This window comes from Hemitrygon akajei, chromosome 25, assembly GCF_048418815.1.
Source record: "Hemitrygon akajei chromosome 25, sHemAka1.3, whole genome shotgun sequence".
NCBI classification, from domain to species: Eukaryota; Metazoa; Chordata; class Chondrichthyes; order Myliobatiformes; family Dasyatidae; genus Hemitrygon; species Hemitrygon akajei.
Window position 1 is genome coordinate 18,306,431 of NC_133148.1, and position 23,252 is coordinate 18,329,682.

Here is a 23,252-nt window from a genome sequence, read left to right on the forward strand (position 1 = left end):
AAACATCCTTTCCACATCTACTCTGCCTAGGCCTTTCAATATTCCAAACGTTTCAATGAGATCCCCCCTCATCCTTCTGAATTCCAGCAAGTACAGACCCAGAGCCACCAAACGTTCCTCATATGATAACCCTCTTATTCGTGGAATCGTCCCTGTGTACATTGTTTGGACCCTCTCCAATACCAGCACATCTTTTCTAAGATGAGGGGCCGAAAACTGTTCACAATACTCGCATGTCTCTGAAATTGTTAAACTCACTGTTACATTTGCAGGATTGTAAACAAGCTTAAATGAAAGACGTGATGCTGCTCCTTAAACTGATTCTGGGCGTTGTTGAGGTCAGTGATTAGGGAAGTGAATTAAAGTGACACTGGATTGAATTGCTGACCAAAGAGGTGTTCTGCAAACTTATGAAGATGTTTTACAGAGATTCACTTGCATGCCTTCTAATTTTACTGAGAATATGTTTATGGTCTTCTGCCGCTGTACCTCATCTAAAGGTTTGCCAAGAGATGCCCTTCTGAACACCTCTGATGTAAAGAGTAGTTATTTGAGGCGTAAATAACCCCACTGCCTTGTGGGCAGCCTTGGGAGAGACGAAGGCAATGGCAGTAAACCCAGAGTGGAGTCCCTAAGGCAGCTGGACGTCACTGAACATCCTTCCAGCAGCTCCTGCAGCCAAGCTGGTGCCATACGTCGTGCTTCATAAACTTTCCTTTGGACTACACTGGTGAGGCAGTGAGGGGGATCTTGACAACGGGACATCTCAGGATCTCCATTCCTTCCGCCCAGGCTTGTGATGATGATCATCATCACCCATTGTCCTTCGAGACAGACGGATGCCAACCAACCGCCTTCCCGTCAGTTTGAAGTAGTCTGCCCATTCTCCTCTGAACCTTTCTCACTGGATGTGGTTTTTTGTTTTTCACCCCATTCTCTGTGAACTCTAGAGATACTCAAACCACGCTGTTTTACACCAACACTCATTCCATGGTCAAAGTCACTTAGATCACATTTCCTCCCCACTCCAATGTTTGATCTGAACAACAAATGAACCTCTTGACCACATGAGATTGGCTAATTAGATATTTGCATTAAAAAGCAGTTGACAAGTGTACCTAATAAAGTGGCCTCTGAGTGTGTATATTCATTGCTCAGTAAGTGATCACTTTTACACTCAAGACACCAAACACAGATACTAAAATGTACATCAAAAGGAAAAAGCAATGAAAGTGTATGGCGGTCTTGTTGATGAGTCTGGTGACGTTAGAAATTCTAAATAATTATTGTGGATCAGTCTTTTTCATTAAAACATCACAATAATAATAGATAATCAAAAGCATAAAAGATTCTGCAGATACCGAAAAGCCAGAGTAACACACAAAATGCTAGAGAAACTCAGTGGGTCAGACAGCATCTATGCAGAGGAATAAAGAGTCAACTTTTCAACCTTCATGAAGACTGGATATTAAGGGGAAAGAAGCCAAAATGGATAATCAGGGAGCTCTAAGCAGGGAGGAATGTAAACCCATATCTATCACCACAGAAAAAAAGTTACCGACCAACTAAAGGCTGTCAAGTCCCCTGGGGTATTGCGTTAAAAACACTGTAGATGTGTTTGTCCCTAAACTCCGGAAAATTCCAAGAGAATTGGAAAACCACCAATACAATTATCCTGTGGCCAAGTATGCTGATGATATAAAGATACTGTAGATAGATTAGCAAGTTGTAAGGAATTCACAAAAGGGGCAGCATGGTGGTGTAGGCATTGGCATAATGTTATTGCAGTGCCAGTGACCCAGGTACGATTCCGGCCACTGTCTGTCAGGAGTTTGTACATTCTCCTTCTTCAGGTGCTCCAATACATTCCAAAGGCACGCGTTAGGAGGTAAATTGGGTGGTGTGGGCTTGTAGAGCCAGAAGGATCTATTACTGTACTCTATCCCTGAAACAAAAATGTCTTCCAAAGGGTATGGATAGGTGAAGCACGGAGAAAATACGACATTTGAAATGTCACCTGAATCACTCGTAAATGTCTACAGATGTACCACGGCAAGCATTCTGACTGGCTACATCACCGCCTGCTATGTGAGAGGGGGTTGCTACTGCACAGGATCAAAATAAGCTACCAAAAATTGCAAAATTACTCAGCTCCATCATGGGCACTAACCTCTGTAGTTTCCAAGACATCTTCAAGGAGCGGTGCCTCAAATAGGCGGCGTCCATCATGAGGGATCCCACCACCCAGGAAGTGTCCTCTTCTCATCGCTGCCATTAAGAAATAGGTATCGGAGCCTGATGGCACACACTGAGTGATTCAGGAACAGCTTCTTCCCCTCTGCCATCCGATTTCAGAATGGACACTGAACCCATGAACGCTACCTCACTACTTTTGTTAAATTTCAGTTTTATGCACTAATTTGAGCTTTTATATATATATATACATATACTGTAATTCACAGTTTTTTTCTATATTATCATGTATTGTACTGCTACTGCTAAGTTAACAAATTTCACAGCATATCCCATGGATATTAAACCTGATTCTGATTCTGGAAGGAAGAATAGAAAGCAAATTCTTAGTTAAATGGAGTGAGATCACAGGGTTGCAATGCAAAGAGATCGGGTCTTCAAATACAAGACACAGAAATGGTTGGCATGCAGGCACAGCAAGTAATCAGCATTTCCCAATCAGTGCTGGCCTTTGTTGAAATGGATAGGAAGTTTCAAAGTAGAAATCTTTCCTGTACACCGGTGAGACCACATGAATACTACAGTCGGTTTTGGTCTCCGTTTGTAAGAAAGGATGTACTTGGACTGAAAGCCATGCAGAGAAGGTTCACTGAGGGAATGAAAGGGTTCACATCTGAACAGAGGCTGACCTTTGGCAGGATGAGTAGTGATCTTACTGAGGGTCGGATACAACTGAATGGTTTCTGAATGTTCCATGTGCAGCAATACCTGGAGCTAGAGGGGACATAAATTCAAAATAAGGGGCCACCCATTTACGATTCAAATGAGGAGGAATTTTTTTTTCACTTAGAGGATAAAGATTCTGTAAAATTCTCTATCCCAGAGAGCTGAAGAAATGGAATCATTGTTCAAGGAGGAGATTGAAACATACACTCTGTGGCCAGTTTATTAAGTGCCTCCTGTATCTGAAGTGGGCACCAAGTGGTCTTCATGGTCTTCTGCTAGCCTGTCCACTTCAAGGTTCGACACATTGTGCATTCAGACATGCCTTTCTGCAACCACTATTGTAATGCATGGTTATCTGAGTTACTGTCACCTTCCTGTCAGGCCATTCTCACATTAGCAAGAACTACCGCTCATTGGATGCTTTCTTTTGTTTCTCAGGCCATTTGTTGTGCATGATTGGCAGTTTCTGAGATACTCAAACCACCCTGTCTGGCACCAACAGTCATTCCACAATGAAAGTCACTTAAATCACATTTCGTCCCCAACCTGACGTTTGGTTTGAACAACAAATGAATCTCTGGACTATGTCTGCATGCTTTTATGCACCGAGTTGTTGCCATATGATTGGCTAATGAGGTATTTGCATTAATGAGCAGGTACCTAATAAGGTGGCCACTAAGTAAACTTGTATTTAAGCTAAAGGTTTATGGAAAGACAGTGGAAAAGCAGTGTCAAGGCCAAGAACAGATCGCCCACAATCCTATGGCATTGGAATTGGAACTGGAACTGGAAGTGGCAATGGTGTATTGATCTCTCGTATTGAGATACAGTGAAAAGCTTGGCTTGCATACTGTTCGTATGGATCAAATTATTACACAGTACATTGAAATAGAACAAGGTAGAACAGCAACAGAGAAAGTGCACAGCAGAGAAAACTCAAGGAGCCCTTTGGCCTTCTCCTATTTCTTGGGTAGTTAGCTCTTCGCAAAGTGCAGCCTCCGTGGACGCTGCCCTCTACCTTTGATTTGGCCCGCAGGCTTATTTTATCAGGCATCTCCATTTCTCAGTAACCTGACTCCAATTAGCCATCTCTAAATGGTTACACAATCACCTGGGGGACTACAAACCATAAAACCATGAGGTACAGGAGCAGATAAGGCTACTTGGCCCTTTAATTCTGCTCCATCATTCAATCATTATTGATTTTATTTTTCAACCCATTTCACCCACCCTCTCCCTCTAACCATTTATTTATGCACATTTTATTCCACACCTATGCTTCTAATCTTTATCTTTACATATAATTCTTTATTCTTTATAATTGTTCTATTTGTATGTTGCTGTTTTTTGTTGCGTGTCATGCCAACACACCACAACAAAATTCCTAATTTGTGTAAATGTATTTGGCAAGAAGATAGAAGATCTGGGCATAGATATTCTTTTTGAACTGTTTAATGGCATATCTGAGTCTGGTGTATTGCCTGGCGATCTCTTGAAATCAGTATTTATAACTCTGCCAAAAAATTCCTGGAACTATTGACTGCAAAAATTATCAGTCTGATTAGTCACATAATAAACATTTGGTTGAGAATTGTTCTGAGTCGAATTAAAAACAAGTTAAGGCCAGAAACTTCTAAACTGCAATATGTGTTTATTGAGGATAGAGGAACTAGGAACGCAGTTTTCATACTACCAATGCTTTCAGAAAGGGCAATTGAATATTAAAATGATTTTTTTTATGTTTTACTGATTTCACTAAAGCGTTCGACAAAGTGCGACATGAAAAATTATTTCAAATTCTCGCTAAACTAAACATTGATGTAAGGGACCAACAACTGCTTCAAAATTTATATTGGAACCAAACGGCGGTGGTAAAAATTGATGATAATATAAGCAGTTGGACTAAAATTCAAAGAGGAGTTAGACAGGGATGCGTTGACTCACCAGAATTATTTAATATCTATACTGAAATGATTCTCAGAGAAATAGAAGACCTAAGTGGGATAAAAATTGGAGGTGTTAACATCAACAATATAAGATATGCAGATGATACCTGCCTAATAGCATGTGCTGCAGAAGACCTACAAATCCTCCTAGACAAAGTAGTACAAACAGGTGCAGGTTTTGGTCTAACCACCAACTGTAAAAAAAAATGTATGGTAATATCAAAACAGCAAGATACTCCCAACTGCCAATTGTACATCGGTAACCAAGAGATTGAACAAAAGACCAGTTTTAATTACCTTTAGCTTCACTCCAAGTGAGGTAAGGCCGGGTAAGTTCCTTTCAAAGGAGAAAGTTTCAAAACTTGAGGCAAGTATTGGGTAGGTCATGGTTTGTTCATCCTGCAGCATGTGGGAAATCAGGGATACTTCCAATGTCCCTGACGACTATGTGTGCAGGAAGTGTGTCCAGCTGCAGCTTCTGGCAGACCGCATTGAGCATCTGGAGCTGCGATTGGATTCATACTGGAGCATCCGCGATGCTGAGAAAGTCGTGAATAGCACATTCAGTGAGTTGGCCACACCGCAGGTAAAGGCTACACAGTCATAAAGGGAAGGGGTGGCCACTAGACAGCGTAGCAATAGGCAGGTAGTGCAGGAGTCCCCTGAGGTCATCTCCCTCCTAAACAGATATACTGTTTTAGATACTATTGAGGGAGATGTCTCATCAGGGGAAGGCAGCAGCAGCCGAGTTCATTGCACCATGGGTGGCTCTGCGGAACAGGAGGGAAGGAAAAGGAGTGGGAGAGCTATAGTGATAGGGGATTCGATTGTAAGGGGAATAGACAGGCGTTTCTGTGGCCGCAAACGAGACTCCAGGATGGTATGTTGCCTCCCTGGTGCAAGGGTCAAGGATGTCTCTGAGCGGCTGCAGGACATTCTGGAGTGGGAGGGTGAACAGCCAGTGGTCGTGGTGCACATAGGTACCAACGATATAGGTAAAAAATGGAATGTGGTCCTACAAGGTGAATTTAGGGAGTTAGGAGATAAACTAAAAAGTAGGACCACAAAGGTAATAATCTCTGGATTACTACCAGTGCCACGTGCTAGTCAGAGTAGAAATAGGAGGATATTTCAGATGAATACATGGCTTGAAAGGGGGAGGGATTCAAATTTCTGGGGCATTGGAACCAGTTCTGGGAGAGGTGGGACCAGTATAAACAGGACGGTCTGCACCTGGGCTGGACTGGAACCAATATCCTAGGGGGAGTGTTAGCTACTGCTGTTCAGGAGGATTTAAACTAATGTGGCAGGGGGATGGAAACAAGTGCAGAGAGACAGAAGGGTGTAAAATGAGGGTAGAAGCAAAAAGTAGTAAGGTGAAAAGTAAAAGTGGCAGGCAGGCAAATCCAGGGCTAAAAGCAAAAAGGGCCACTTTTCAACATAATTGTATAAGGGCTAAGAATGTTGTAAAAACAAGCCTGAAGGTTTTGTGTGTCAATGCGAGGAGCATTCATAACAAGGTGGATGAATTGAATGTGCAGATAGTTATTAATGAATATGATATAGTTGGGATCACAGAGACATGGCTCCAGGGTGACCAAGGATGGGAGCTCAACATCCAAGGATATTCAATATTCAGGAGGGATAGACAGGAAAGAAAAGGAGGTGGGGTAGTATTGCTGGTTAGAGAGGAGATTAACGCAATAGAAAGGAAGGACATTAGCCTGGAGGATGTGGAATCGATATGGGTAGAGCTGCATAACTCTAAGGGGCAGAAAATGCTGGTGGGAGTTGTGTACAGGCCACCTAACAGTAGTAGTGAGGTTGGGGATGGCATTAAACAGGAAATTAGAAATGCATGCAATAAAGGAACAGTAGTTTTAATGGGTGACTTCAATCTACATATAGATTGGGTGAACCAAATTGGTAAGGGTGCTGAGGAAGAGGATTTCTTGGAATGTATGCGGGATGGTTTTCTGAACCAACATGTTGAGGAACCAACTAGAGAGCAGGCCATTCTAGACTGGGTATTGAGCAATGAGGAAGGGTTAGTTAGCAATCTTGTCATGCGAGGCCCCTTGGGTAAGAGTGACCATAATATGGTGGAATTCTTCATTAAAATGGAGAATGACATAGTTAATTCAGAAACAAAGGTTCTGAACTTAAAGAAGGGTAACTTTGAAGGTATGAGACATGAAAGATAGACTGGCAAATGATACTTCAAGGGTTGACGATGGATATGCAATGGCAAGCATTTAAAGATCGCATGGATGAACTACAACAATTGTTCATCCCAGTTTGGCAAAAGAATAAACCAGGGAAGGTAGTGCACCCGTAGCTGACAAGGGAAATTAGGGATAGTATCAAGTCCAAAGAAGAAACATATAAATTAGCAAAAAAAAGCGGCACACCTGAGGACTGGGAGAAATTCAGAGACCAGCAGAGGAGGACAAAGGGCTTAATTAGGAAAGGCAAAAAAGATTATGAGAGAAAGCTGGCAGGGAACATAAAAACTGACTGTAAAAGCTTTTATAGATACGTGAAAAGAAAAAGATTGGTCAAGACAAATGTAGGTCCTTTACTGTCAGAAACAGGAGAATTGATCATAGGGAACAAAGACATGGCAGACCAATTGAATAACTAATTTGGTTCTGTCTTCACTAAGGAGGACATAAATAATCTTCCGGAAATAGTAAGGGACCAAGGGCCTAGTGAGATGGAGGAACTGAGGGAAATACATGTTAGTAGGGAAGTGGTGTTAGGTAAATTGAAGGGATTAAAGGCAGATAAATCCCCAGGGCCAGATGGTCTGCATCCCAGAGTGCTTAAGGAAGTAGCCCAAGAAAGAGTGGATGCATTAGTGATAATTTTTCAAAACTCCTTAGATTCTGGATTAGTTCCTGAGGATTGGAAGGTGGCTAATGTATCCCCACTTTTAAAAAAGGAGGAAGAGAGAAACCGGGGAATTATAGACCAGTTAGTCTGACATCGGTGGTGGGGAAAATGCTAGAGTCGGTTATCAAAGATGTGATAACAGCACATTTGGAAAGACGTGAAATCATCGGACAAAGTCAACATGGATTTGTGAAAGGAAAATCATGTCTGACGAATCTTATAGAATTTTTTGAAGATGTAACTAGTAGAGTGGATAGGGGAGAGCCAGTGGATGTGATATATTTAGATTTTCAAAAGGCTTTTGACAAGGTCCCACACAGGAGATTAGTGTGCAAACTTAAAGCACACGGTATTGGGGGTATGGTATTGATGTGGATAGAGAATTGGTTGGCAGACAGGAAGCAAAGAGTGGGAGTAAACGGGACCTTTTCAGAATGGCAGGCAGTGACTAGTGGGGTACCGCAAGGCTCAGTGCTGGGACCCCAGTTGTTTACAATATATATTAATGATTTAGACGAGGGAATTAAATGCAGCATCTCCAAGTTTGCGGATGACACGAAGCTGGGCGGCGGTGTTAGCTGTGAGGAGGATGCTAAGAGGATGCAGGGTGACTTGGATAGGTTAGGTGAGTGGGCAAATTCATGGCAAATGCAATTTAATGTGGATAAATGTGAGGTTATCCACTTTGGTTGCAAGAACAGGAAAACAGATTATTATCTGAACGGTGGCCGATTAGGAAAAGGGGAGATGCAACAAGACCTGGGTGTCATTGTACACCAGTCATTGAAAGTGGGCATGCAGGTACAGCAGGTGGTGAAAAAGGCAAATGGTATGTTGGCATTCATAGCAAAAGGATTTGAGTACAGGAGCAGGGAGGTTCTACTGCAGTTGTACAAGGCCTTGGTGAGACCGCACCTAGAATATCGTGTGCAGTTTTGGTCCCCTAATCTGAGGAAAGACATTCTTGCCATAGAGGGAGTACAGAGAAGGTTCACCAGATTGATTCCTGAGATGGCAGGACTTTCATATGAAGAAAGACTGGATCAACTAGGCTTATACTCACTGGAATTTAGAAGATTGAGGGGGAATCTTATTGAAACGTATAAAATTCTAAAGGGATTGGACAGGCTAGATGCAGGAAGATTGTTTCCGATGTTGGGGAAGTCCAGAACGAGGGGTCACAGTTTAAGGATAAAGGGGAAGCCTTTTAGGACCGAGATGAGGACAAACTTCTTCACACAGAGAGTGGTGAATCTGTGGAATTCTCTGCCACAGGAAACAGTTGAGGCCGGTTCATTGGCTATATTTAAGAGGAAGTTAGATATGGCCCTTGTGGCTAAAGGGATCAGGGGATATGGAGAGAAAGCAGGTACAGGGTTCTGAGGTGGATGATCAGCCATGATCATACTGAATGGCGGTGCAGGCTCAAAGGGCTGAATGGCCTACTCCTGCACCTATTTTCTATGTTTCTACCTTGGTAGCTTTATATCACAGGATGCTAGAAGTAAAGTAGAAATAAAAAGAAGAATTGCCATTGCCAAAACCAACTTCCAAAAAATGAAACCCATTTTTACCAACAGACACATTTCTTTGACAACAAAGCTTAGGCTACTAAAATGTTACATCTGGTCAATCTTGCTTCCGAAACATGGATTATAACACCAGAACACCAAAGAAACTTAGAAGCGACAGAAATGTGGTTCCTTAGGAGAATGCTGAAAACATCACATAGAGATAGGGTAACTAATGAGACAGTACTCCAACATGCCCATACAAAATTATCTTTAATGAGAACATTAAATGAGAGGAAACTTAAATTCCTGGGCCATGTCATCAGAAAGGGAGAAATAGAATGCCTTACATTACCAGGCTGTATGCCTGGGAAACGCAGAAGAGGAAGGCAAAGAAGAAAATATATGGACACTGTGAAAGAACTAACAGAGCTAAGTGTGCAAGATATCATTGACGCTGCGTGGAATCGTTCGATGTGGACAGCCATGATCACCCTAGCATGTAACGTGCAAGGCACATAAAGAAGGAGAAGTATATGGCAAATAAAGGTGATCCCCTCCTTCTCCCTCGATTCCACCTCTCACCCACATGTACACCAGGAACAATTCACAGTGGCCAATTAACCTACCAACCTGCAGGTTTCTAGGAAAAAGGGAAGAGCTGGAGCAAGCAGAAGAAATCCTTGCGGTAGTAAGGAAAATAAGCAAACACCAGCCGGTCAGCAGTCAAGGTTGGGATTGAACCTGCGTTGTTGGAACTGTGCGGCACAACTCCACCAGCCACACCATGAGTGACGCCCCGCATAGGACGGTGGGAAAGTGTGACTGAAAGTGTGTAAAATCAAAGTACCAACCTGCTGACACAGCAACTCAAGACCACACAATTGGAAAACAACAGATGAGCGTACAATACTGGTGTCTCGCAAATGACGCCAGCACTGCCATATACAAACATATGTACATTCATCAGCAATGGTATGAAATGAACAGTCTGCAAGCATTCTTCATTTTGGAGCATCCAATTTGAAGGCAGGATACAGGGTTAATGGCACAATTCTTAGCAGAGTGGAGAAACAAAGGGATCTTGAGTACCACGTCTATTGATCCCTTAAAGTTGGCATTCAACTTGATGGGGTGGTTAAGAATGTGGCTATGTTGGCCTTCATTATTTAGAGGACTGAGTTCAAGAGTCAAGAGGTAATGTTGCAGCTCTAAAAAACCCACTTCAATTTCTGTGTTCAGTTCAAGTCACCTCATCATAGGAAGGACGTGGAAGCTTTAGACAGGGCGATGAAGTTATTTTCCAGGGTGCGTCCTGAATTAGGGAGAATGTTTTAAGAGAATATGTTGAATGGAATTTTTCTCTTTGGAGCAAAGGAGGACAAGAGGTGACTTGAGAGATGTACAAGATGATGAGAGGCATGGATCGAGTAAATGACAGAGATGTTTTCTCAGGGTTGAAATTGCTAATATGAGGGGGCATAATTTTAAGGTGATTGGAGGAAAGAATACTGGGGGGATGTAAGGGTTAAGTTTTTTTACACAGGGATCGGTGAGTGTGTGGAACACCCTGCTGAGGTAATGACAGAGGCTGATACGTTAGCAACATTTAAGAAACTCGGGAGATAGAGAAAAAGGAGGGCCATGCGGGAGGGAAGCATTAAATTGATCTTAGAATAGGTTAAACATTGGCACGACATTGTATGCCGAAAGGCCTGTACTGTGCTGCTATGTTCCATCTTCATTCCCATCCTCAGAACAGCACTCCACATGTGACTGGGTGAAGTGTTTAAACCTACTTCCAGATTTATTAAGTGGATGACCTATCTTGTATTGCTATTCATGTCCCCTGATTCACAGAAAGAAGCCAGACTTATGCCTCTAGCTCCACGCAAAGTCAGAAAATGGCTAAGGACTCTGAAAGCTGCAATAGTTTTAGAACAAGAGGAGATCCTGGTTGTAACTGTGAAGAGCTCAAATTCAGAATGAGTGCCACCCCTAGCCAAACTATTTCACTACAGCAACAGCACTGTCCTCAGCACCCACTGCTCGCTGAAGTTAGGGCAAATCATGCAGTTATATCCTGTCCACAAGGGGCTGGGAAAAGCCAGTCAACAGGATGTAATGATAAGCTTTGTAAGCATCAGCATCGAATGTCAGTTACCAAGAAACTGACCATCCAGGCCAAGACCCCCTCCTCAGTTTCTCCCTCCCAACACAACCCACTTTCTCATTTGCTGCCATTTTTGTCCACTCTCACATGTCCATCCTGTCTGTGTTCAAATTCACTGCCTTTTGTCATCTCACCTACATGAAGAACGGTGAATTCCAGATTCTCACTACATTGATTTGCAGGAGCCAAATGTCCCACATCACCAGATTAAGATATTCAAACGCCTGGGATTGAACACAGTCTTGACAGCAAGGAAGCTCCCGTCACCTCTGCTTCCTTGGGAGGCGAAAGAAATTCGGCATCTGGCCGTCAACTCCTACCATTGTTATTAATGCATCTTAGAAACCATCCAGTGTAGATGCATCACCACTTGGTTTGTCAGCTGCTCTGCCATAACCTTAAGAAACTTGTTTTTTCTCAACATTTATTTATCATGTATTTCATTATACTACCACTGTAAAGTTAACAAATTCCACGACATATGCGGGTGATATTAAACCTGATTATGAAGAGAAGCTTTTCACTGTATCTCGGTACATGTGACAATAATAAACCCTGGAGGGCTTGCAGCTGAGGCGAGGGGATGTTGTTATTTTACAATGTTCCGTGTCTGGAGTTCGCAGCCGGGGGTGTTGGCGGAGGCAAATACCACAGAATTGTGTAAGAGTTTCCTTAGAATGGCAGAGGAACGGGCAGAGGCATTATGTCAGCAAATGGTACTAAATTAGTTCGGTACCCACCGCGGGCCGGAGGGCTCAACCCTGTGCTGTTGCCAGGGGCAACCGAGCGCGCTGCCAATCACACGGGCAAGTCACGCCCCCTTCCGGTTCATCTCCTCGGTCAGGTCGGCAGCCACCTGACGCGTGCGCACTCGGTCGCCACCCCGGCTGAAACATTACGCACGCGCAGTCTGGCTGGCGACGACGGCGGGAGACTCGGCGTCTAATGTCGGAGCAAGTCCGCCTGTGGGTGCGGATACTTCAAAGAGTCGGCCGAGCCTGCCGGGAGCGCGCCTCGCTGCCAGGGGCAACGGCCCCATCGGCATGCTACTGACGTCATACAGAGCGCACAGGCACGTCATCACCTGACACCAGGTGACTTGAGGCGATTTGAGTTACACCTCCAAACCCAGTGCCTCCCTTTCCCTTCGCGACCTGAACAGTCCAGCTTCCGTTACGTTTCCCAAATCTGTCTACACTACACTGACGACTGCTTTGGTGCTGCTTCATGTACCCATACTGAGCCCGTCAATTTAATCAACTGTGCCACCAACTTCCAGTCTGCCCTCAAACTTACTTAGGGCACCTCCGACCCCCCTCTCCCCTTTCTGGAGACAGATATATTTTATACACCTACAGACCCTCACAACGATTTCACCTATACCTCTTCCCACCCTGTCCTTTTACTTCATTCCCTGTAAATTGGGAGACGGCTTTGTGTTGAGCCCCTCTGCTTCATCGCCAAAAGCACAATTTCTCGGGGGGGGGGGGGGGAGAAATCATTTTAATTCCCATTCCCATTCTCATTCTCATTTTGACACACCGGTTCATGATGGGGGAGCAACACCTCATACTATTCCATCTGGTAGCCTGCAAACTTATGGCATGAAAATCGATTTCTCCTTCTGGTTAACTTCCCCCCCCCCCCTTCTTCGATTCCCCACTCTGGCCTCTTACCTCTTCTCATCTGCCTATCACTCTCCTGGAGTCCCCACCCCCTCTTCCCTTTCTTCCACAGTCCACTCTTCTCACCTATCAGATTCCTTCCCCTTCAGCCATCTACCTTTCCCATCACTTGGCTTTACCTATCACCTTCCCCTCCCCACTTTATTTGTGTCTTTCCCTTTCCTTTCCAGTTAGGAAGAGTTTCAGCCTGAAACAACGTTTTGATAGTTGCTGCCTGGGTTCCTCCAGCATTTTTGTATGTTGCTTTGGATTTCCAGTGTCTGCAGAACTTCCCATGTAAATTCTCCATAACGTCTTCCATCTCCAAAGTTCTGATTAAATTTATTATTGAAGTACATATATGTCACTATAGACAACCCTGAGATTCATTTTCTTGTGGGCATTCAGTAATTTCCAGAAACAATAGAATCAAAAAGATCACCCCAAACAGGATGACAACAAACTCCAAATAAAGAAGAAATAATAATAGTAGTAATAATAAATATTATTATTAATAAATAAATATTGAGAACATGAGATGAAAAATCCTTAGGTTGTAGGAAATTTCAATGATGGGGCAAGTGAAGCTGAATGAAGTTATCCCCAATAGGCTGGTCCTGGACTTATTTCCACTTGGCATGATTAACTTATTATTATTTAATTATTTATGTTTTTATATTGCTATATTTCTGCACTATTCTTGGTCGGCGTGGCTGTAACGAAACCCAATTTCCCTTGGGATCAATAAAGTATGTCTGTCTGGTTGAAGAGCCTAACAGTTGAGGGGTAATATGTGTTCCTGAACCTGGTGGTGTGAGTCCTCAACCTTCCGGATGGAAGCAGTGAGAAGACAGCGTGTCCTGGATGATGGATGTGGTCCTCCTGCAAAAGCATTCCATGTAGAGTGGTGGGGAGGGCTTTACCCATGATGCACTGGGCCACATCCACTACTTTTTGTTGGATTTTCCATTCAAGGGCATTGATGATTTCATACCAGGTCATGATGCAACCAACCAGTATACTCTTCAGCACACATCGATAGAAGTTTGTCAGTTTTAGATAACATGCTGAATATTCGCAAACTGCTGAGAAAGTAGAAGTGGTGCTGTGCATTCTTTGTGATGTTACTTTTATAGCCGGACCCAGCACAGATCCTCTGCATTGATAACACCAAGGACTTTAAAGCCGCTGACACTTTCCACTTCTGATCCCCTGAGGGGAACTGGCTCATGGACCTCTGCTCCCTTCCTCCTGAGGTCAATATCAGCTCCTTGGTCTTGCTGAGAGAGAGGTGGTTGTTGTGGCACCACTCAGCCAGATTTTCAACCTCCCTCATATTTGCTGATTTGTCACCACCATTGATTCCGCCAATGACAGTGGCGTTGTCAGCAACTTTAAATTTAAATATGGCATTGGAGTTCTGCTCAGTCACACAGTCATACACGTAAAATGATTAGAGCAGAGGACTAAGCACACAGCCTTACAGTGCAAACCTGTGCTGATGTAAACCATGGAGATGTTGTTGCCAACCCAAACTTACTGGGGTCTGCAAGTGAGGAAATCGAGGCTCACAGAAATCACATCAGAGACCCTTTATTGTCGCTGGGAAGGAAGGAAAGGAGGGGGGAGAGGAGGGAGGAGGGGGGGGGAGAGGAGGGAGGGAGGAGGGGAGAGGGGGAGGGAGGGGAGAGGGGGAGGGGAGGGAGGGGAGGGGGGAGGGGAGGGGGGATGGGTGGTTTTGAGTATGAGTTTTAAATGGGACTGTCAGAGGTTCACAAAGAAGTGTGATACAGACATGTTACAATAGGTTGCAGTGTACTGAAGGAATCACAGACACGTCTGACAGGAAAGGCAGCCACTTCTGATAGGCAGGGACAGTGAATTACAGAGTTTGCTGATGATACCACTGTTGTGGGCCGTTTCAAATGTGGTGAGCAATCAGCATACAAGAGGGAGAATGTTAGCAACTTTAAATTCCGGGCTGTTACTATTTCCAAGGCCCTGTCCTGGACCCAGCACACAAGTGCAACTGTGAAGAAAGCACAACAGCACCTCTACTTCCTTAGGAGTCCGTGGGAAGTCAGCATGACATCAAAAACTTTGACAAACTTACATAGATGTGTAATGGAGAGTACATTGACTGGCTGTGTTACGGCATGGTATGGGAACACCAATGCCTTTTTATAAATCCTACAAAAGATAGCGAATTTGGCCCAGTACATCACGGGTAAAACCCTCTCAGCCATTGAGCACACCTACATGAAACACTAACGTAGGAAAGAGATCCTCACCACCCAGGCCATGCTCCTTTCTCGCTGCTGCCATCAGGTAGAAGGTATAAGAGCCTCAGGACTCACACCACCAGGTTCAAGAACAGTTACTACCCTTCAACCACCAGGCTCTTGAACAAAAAGACATAACTACTCACTTGCCCCATCAATGAGATGTTCCCACAACAAGTGATCTCACTTTAAGGACTCTTTATCTTGTAATGTTCTTGTTATTTATTGTTTTTTTATTTATATCTACATTTACACAGTTTGTTATCTTCTGCACTCTGGTTGATCTTTCATTGATCCTGTTATAGTTGCTTTCTATAGATTTGCTGAGTATGCTCGCAGGAAAATGAATCTCAGGGTTATATCTGACATACATGTTCCCTGATAATGCAATTTACTTTGAACTTTGATCATAATGTTGCAAAGTGGCCAAATAGAAGAGGAGATGCCATTCCTCAAGTCTACATGGGTGTGATCTAGAGACTGGAGATTCTGCAGAAGCTGGAAATCATGTCTGTCAGAGTAAATTTATTATCAGAGTGTACACGTCTCATGGTAGTAGATACTGACATATACATGTCAGTATAAACTACCTTGAGATACATTTGCAGGCACTTACAAGAAAGAAATACAATAGATTTTATGGGGGGGGTGTATACATAAAGACTGACAACCAACCAATGTGCAAAAGAAGACAAATAGTGGAATTTTTTAAAAACTTAATAATGTCAGTTGTAGAGTCCAGAAAGTGATTCTGTAGGTTGTGAGTAAGTTCAGAGTAGAGGGCGAGTTAAGTTATTCACACCGGTTCAGGAGCTTAAGGGCTGTAGGGTAATAGTTGTTTTATACCTGGTGGTGTGGGACTTAAAAGGCTCCTGTGTCTTCCGCCTGATGGTAGTAGTGTGCCCAGATGGTGAGAGTCCTTGATGACGGATGCTGCTTTCATTTGGCAACACTCCTTGTAAACATGGTAAACGGTAGGGAGAAGTTTGCCCGTAATGGACTGGGCTGTGGACTTCTCAGTTCATGAACATTGTTATTTCTACACTGGGCTGTGAGTTAACTGGTCAGGAGACTCTCCACTGTGCATCTGTAGGTGACATGCCGAGTCTATGTAAACGTCAAAGAAAGTGGAATATAGTGACATTTCCATACTTTGATCATAAATTTACTCTCACTTATCTTAAGGAACACACAACATGCTGGAGGGGTTCGGCAAGCCACCATTTCTGGCCAAGACCTTAAGTCCTGATGAAACATCAACTATCCATTTCCCTCTATAAATACTGCCTGACCTGTTGAGTTCCTCCAGCATTTTATAGATGTGTGTAATGGTCTCTGTATTGTCGAACGTTGTATGTATGTCTCAGTACAGATCAGAGTTAAGAGTTAGAGGCTGCCTTACCAATAGCTCCAAGCAGAGTACATGGCTGTTGCTGACAAGTTCTTGGTCAACTCTATCAATCTCTCCAAACAGGGTAGTCAGCCCTTTTTCCAGTTGCTCCCACAGACTGCAACCCATGAAGTTTTAGGATAATTTAGCACAGGAACAGACCCTCTGGCCCAATTATCAGATGCCCATCTGTACTAATCCAGTTACCAACTCTTTCTGCAGAAATTGGTTAGGATCCTTTATTCATATCATTTTTATCCAATGTGCAGAACATTGGAATATTTTAAAACAAAATATCCCTATTCCATCCCTTGGGGTTCGGATAATTTGCTTCCCACGCAGTTCTCAAAGTTTGGAGGCAACTGATGAGGCTGAGGCAGGAGGTGGTCTTCAGCACAACATCTGTATGGGCAGGTAGGTCACTGGAGCAGAAGACTGAAAATGTAAACCAGAAGCACTTGGCTGATCAAACAGCCGGGTTGTCAACGGGTTGGCCAGCATAGATGCGGTTTCAGATCACCAAAACCTAAAGACATAAAAGGTAAGACTCTGGGAGGCGGTATAATGTGTCCACCTTTCTGCCAGGGATTCTATGCACTACTGAGAAATGAATTTGCAATGCTGCCCTGATTCTTCCCTCCCTCTCGGTTAATGTCAGGGAGCCATGGCAGACAAAATGTTGGGAATCCCACTTCCAACAATCAGAGCACTCTGTGAATTGGGATGGTATTACATCTCTTTAAAGGCTTTGAGAACCACCTTGAATAAAATTTCAGTTCATCTCTGCCCATAGTGACCAACTCCCATTATGAGATTGTAAACATACCCTGTTGTGCCGATGATCTCTTGCCATGACAGGACAAGGGCTGTCTGTTGCAGGAGTCTGGTAAACAGTAAGCTCAACCTCGTGCTGGGGGTGTGGACCTGTGAGAGGAGACTGCCATTGGTACACCTATCCCAGAGAAAACCCACACATTCCACATTGAGGATGTACAGAGACTCCTGACAGAATAGCGCCAGAATTGAACTCCAAACTCCAGAATGCCCCGAGCTGTAAGTGTCACGCCAACCCTGGCTACTGTTGGCAGTACACCTCCTGTGTTTTGAGGTGTACACTGTAGAATATGGAAAGGCATAGTTTGGTGCTACCTAGTAGACCAGATCTGAGTAATGATCTTATTTAATTGAAGGACCCCGATTGGTAACAGGCTGTTCCGGCCCAACAAGCCCACGCCGCCCATTTACACCCATGTGACCAATTAATGTACCAACCCACACGCCATTGGAAAGTGGGAGGAAGCTGGAGCACCTGGGTCACGGGGTGGACACACAAACTCCTTACTGACCAATGGTAATTTCGTCATTAGTGCCCAGTGTTCATGGAAAGGTGGCTCCCATGTTGCGGGAAGTGGACCAGTTGTCCTGGACATGTTTTGGGGAGGGTAGGTATTGCAGTATTGTACGGCAGGGACAAGTTGTACATTACATCTGGTTTGCAGATGTTAAGCAGTAGGTTCATTGTCAATAAACACTGATGTTGACATAGAGACCAGTCTCTTAAATTTACCCAAAAATTATGAGCAGATGCAGGCCATGTTCCCCTTCGAGTAACTATGGCTGATCTTCTACCTTGATGACAATATGCAGAAATATATCTGTTTCTCTGTTGAACCCTACAAAGTAGAGGATTCCAGAGACCTGATTCCCCCCCCCCCCAGACCCCCATGAACAAAATTGCAGTTCATCTCTGCCTTTAGTGACCAATTCCCATTGAGATTGTGACCCCTAGTTTTAGACTCAGCAACCTGGTAAAGTGTTCTCCTGGAAACCCAGCCCGTCGACCCTGTGAGACATTTGTAAGTTTCAGTGAGATACTTAATTCAAAGACAAAGTTGAGTTTATTTACAAGTACATGTATGCACAGATAGACTGGAAGACTTGCTTTTTGCAGCATCACTGACACACAGCGAGCAAGTACGTCATTGCAATACAAGCCTAGTTTACACAATTTCTCATCCCACAGCAAACTTTGGAACTGGTCCAGTGAACCTTTACTGCACTCCTCCTTCACTAAGTGTACCCCAAGGTGGACTCCTGAACTGCCCGGGCTCAAAGATCTATACAAATGCAGTCAGTCATCTTTACACTTAAAAATGCCGACATCTCACTTTCTTCCCATGCAGGCATCAATCACATTATAATCTCCTGCCACGAGTCAGGAGTGTCTTTTTTCTGGAGTCTGGTAAACGATACGGCCCAGTGTTAGCCACCACTGGGTCATTTAGCCTGCCAGTGTATTTTAGAAGCTAAACACAATCATCAGATGAGTGCATTCACCTTAATGACCGAGATTGGTTTCACAATGAAGGGAATGTCATTTGTATGTTCTCATGTTATGTTGAAGTTGTACAAGACATTGGTGAGGGCTAATCGGGAGTATTCTGTGCAGTTCTAGTCACCTAATTACAGAACGGATATCAGTAAGATTGAAAGAGTGCGGAGCTAAATGTACAGGGATGTTGCCAGGACTTAAGGATCCGAATTATACGAAAAGGTTGAAGATTAGAACTTTACCCGAGAACATAGATTGAGGGGAGATTTGATAGAGGCATACAAAATTAAGAGGGTAAATACAACCAGGCATTTTCTACTGAAGTTGGGCGGGTCCAGAACTATCATTTAAGAGTGAAAGGTGAAATATCTAAGGGGAACCTGAGGGGATTCTCCTTTACTCTAGAGGGTAGTAAGAGTGTGGATGGAGCTGCCAGCAGAACGGAGTGGTGGGGAGGGTGTGTCTGATGCAGGTTCGAGTAAGGGAGATTTGGTGAAATAAAGGGATAGGAAGGGGATGAGGCCTCTGGTCCAGTTGTAGGTTGATGGGACTAGGCAGAGACTAGATGGGCAGAATCATATGTTGCAGTGCTCTCTGACTGGGTCACTTAGCTAAACACACTCATCTTAAGGTGTATTCACCTGAACACCTGAGGCTGGTTTTAGAATGGAGGGAAGGTAGTTTGTAGTTTCTCATTTGTCCTCTGGATTGATTTGCCAATATATGAATCAGGTTTATTATCACCAGTACGTGATGTGAAATTTGTTAACATTAACATTCTGGATTAGTTCATGGCCAATAACATAGAAGGAATAAATAAGGAATTTTCACTTTGGAATCGGTGATGTACACCCAGCTGTTCACAGCCCACTTTAACCATTTGAATTGGGGTCGGATGTGGTCAATTATCTAACCAACGATATAAAGCTAGGAGCTGGAGTGTGGAACACAGGAGGACGCAGATGATTTATGGGCTTGTTGCATGGAAATAATAGGTGGTGCACAATGCAGAAAAGTTTCATCTGATCGTCTTTGGCAGGAAAGAGGGAAAGGTGGTTTAACAAATACAAACTGCTGGAGGAACTCAGCGGGTCAATTAGTGTCTTTGGAGAGGAATAAACAGATGACATTTTTGGGCTAAGACTCTTCATCAAGACTGGAAAGGAGAAAAGTAGAGTATTTTTTAAATGCTAAGATCTTGAAACGTGCTGCTGCTTAGAAGAACCCAGATGCCCTTGTATATGACTTATTCAAAGTTAATACTGGAGGCAAATAGTTTTGGCTCTTTACTGCAATGGGACGAGTACGGGAGTCCTGCCTAATGTGTCTGATTTCCTGACCCAAGAAAGGACGTGTGCTCAGTGTATAGAGTGCATTGAAGGTTCACCAGTTTGACTCCTGGGCCAGACACTTTGTTGTACAGGAGATTAAGAATACAAAATAAATATATTTTAGAAAAGATGAAGAAACTCCTTAAAATGCATAAATTCATAGAGCATGGCCTGAGATTCCTGCAAATCCAGAGCAATACACACAAAATACAGGAGGAACATCCAAAATTGGATAAATTATGTATACTTATCCAAATGTCCTTTAAATGTCATTCACCCTCTGCGTGAAGTCGTCCCTCGGGTCCTGTATAAATCTTTCCCTCTCAGCATTAATCCATAAACACAAGACATTCTGCAGATGCTGGAACTCCAGAACAACACACACAAAATCCTGGAGGACCTCAGCAGGTCAGGCAGCTCCTACGGAGCCGAATAAGCAGTCAACATTTTGTGCCGAGACCCTCTACCAGGAACGATCAGGACCCATGATTCCAACACCGGTTAATGACGCACCACCATGAGGTCCAAACCGAAGCAGTGACTGATATTTAGAAAGGATTGATTCAATTTACATTTTTATGGTCAGACTGTATTGGCTATTGACAGTGTCCGTTACCAGCAACAAGACCCCCGCCAGACCCCCACGTCTATCAGACAGAGGGTATGAATGGACCAGCTAGGTACTCCTCAACAGGCAACGGAAGGGCATGTTCTGTCAGCAGCCCTTGAGGGGTTCATTTACTGAATCCATCACTGATCTTTACAGCAGGGAGACAGGCCCTTTGTCTCACTGACTCCGTGATCACCATCAACCACCCATTTACACACCAGTGCTGTATTAATTATATATTTTAAAAATTGTCCTCACGTTCCCATCAACTTTACCCCAGATTTACCAACACAACAGGGGCAATTTGCACTGGACAATTAACCAGTCCACCAGCACATCTGTGGGACACTGGGGGTGAGTGGTGGGTGGAATGCAAATCCAGCCACAGGGCGAACTCCATACCAAGGGCTGTGACCAAATCTGGGTCTCGGGCACTGCCAGGCAGTTCTACACTGGCGAAAGGGGGGTGACAGGGTGATTGATGGAGTCACATGTGGACCCGCTGATGCCTCAGTAGGTTGGACGAGTAGGCGAAGCCCTTCCCACACCTGGAGCAGGTGAAAGGCCGTTCGCCGGTATGGACTCGCCGGTGTTTCACCAGGGTGGAGGAGTGGCGGAACCGCTTGGTGCAGAGCGGGCAGCGGAAGGGGCGCTCGTCTGTGTGCACCCGCTGGTGCCTCAGCAGGTCCTCTGGCCGCTTAAAGCTCTTGCTGCAGCTGTCACACCGGTAGGGCCGCTCGTCGGTGTGGACCCGCTGGTGGCTGACGAGGTGGGAGGAGCGGGTGAAGCCCCGGCCGCACTCGATGCAGGCGAAGGGCCGCTCCCCGGTGTGGACGCGCAGGTGGGTGAGCAGGTTAGAGGACTGGGCAAAGCCACGGCTGCAAACGGAGCAGGTGAAGGGCCGCTCCTTGGTGTGGACCCTCTGGTGCCGCAGCAGGTTGGATGACTGGCTGAACCTTCGGCCGCAGTGGGAGCAGCCAAAGGGCCTGTCCCCCACGTGGATCCGCCGGTGCACCTTCAGCTCGTTTGAGTTCTTGAATCTCTTGCCACAGTCAGGGCAATGGAACGGTCTCTCGTCTGTGTGGGCGTACTGGTGCCGGAAGAGGTGCGAGGAGTGCAGAAACCCCTTCCTGCACACGCAGCACTCAAACATGTTATCCCCACTGTGCACGCTCTGGTGTGTCAGCAAGGCGGAAGACAGCGTGAAACCCTTTCCACACACAGAGCATGGGAACGGCCTCTCCCCGGTGTGAGTGCGCCTATGAGTTTCCAGCTGAGATGGGTAATTGAAGCGCTTCCCACAGTCCCCACACTTGTAGGGTCGCTCCGTGTTGCAAAGTTGCTCCTGGCGTACGTCCAGTCTGGAAGAATGGCCGAATCCTTGTCCACAAATACGACACTCTTGCAGCCTCTCTGCACCGTGAATGGCACGTGGAAATCCTCAATCTGATTGGGCCTCAGACTCGATAATCTCTGAAACGTTTTCCCAACAATTGCACGGACAGACAATTTTCTTTCCACGTTGAGAGGCCGGTAATCCACAGATCCTGATGAGTCGAGTGACTCCTAATAAAATGCTAACTTTGCGATCCCACCTTTGCAAATCCACTTCTACAATCCTATCAAAGGAGTTTACACAAATGATCACTTTATATTACAGGATTAAAATTCAGAACAACACTTTAACAGACATTTTTGCACCCTTTGCTCTGCTGCTTCAAGCATGTGCACCATTCCCCAATCCACCTGTTTAAACACATTCTAGCCATATCTTCACCACTGGGAGCCTATTCTACTCCTGTCTGTTCCACCATTCAATCGCATTGGATATTAATCCAACCCAATTCTCCTGCCTTCTCCCCATAACCGCATTACTAATCAATCTCTGCCTTCATAACTTGGCCTCCACAGCTCTCTGTGGCAATAAGTTCAAGAATCACTTCCCTCTGACTGAAGAAATTCCTCCTCATCTCTGTCCTAAAGTGACATCCTATTCTGAGACTGTGCACTCTGGTCCTAGACTCTCCAACTAATGGTACATCCTCTCCATATCCACTCTCGGTATCCAGTAGGTTTCATAAGATCCCCCACTCCTCATCCCTCTCAACAGGTGGAGTACGTGCATATCCTCACACAGGTCCCTTGATGGAAATCTCCCCTCCATTCTGCTTTGGCCAATTCCAACTCCTCTTGTGTTGA

The 23,252-nt window shown here is 44.6% G+C and overlaps 1 protein-coding gene across 1 annotated transcript in view; it reads right to left on the reverse strand.

The window, feature by feature from the left end:
- The window catches only part of LOC140716241 (uncharacterized), a 30,814-nt gene extending 8,471 nt beyond the window's left edge, over positions 1 to 22,343 (reverse strand). The window contains exons 1-3 of the mRNA XM_073028852.1: positions 21,545 to 22,343; positions 16,793 to 16,898; positions 12,344 to 12,528 (exon numbers count right to left, since the gene is read on the reverse strand). Coding sequence (XP_072884953.1) covers positions 12,344 to 12,528; positions 16,793 to 16,898; positions 21,545 to 22,206 — 953 coding nt within the window. The 5' untranslated portion in view covers positions 22,207 to 22,343. The remainder of the gene's footprint in view (positions 1 to 12,343; positions 12,529 to 16,792; positions 16,899 to 21,544) is intronic.
- Between the last annotated feature and the right edge of the window lie 909 nt (positions 22,344 to 23,252).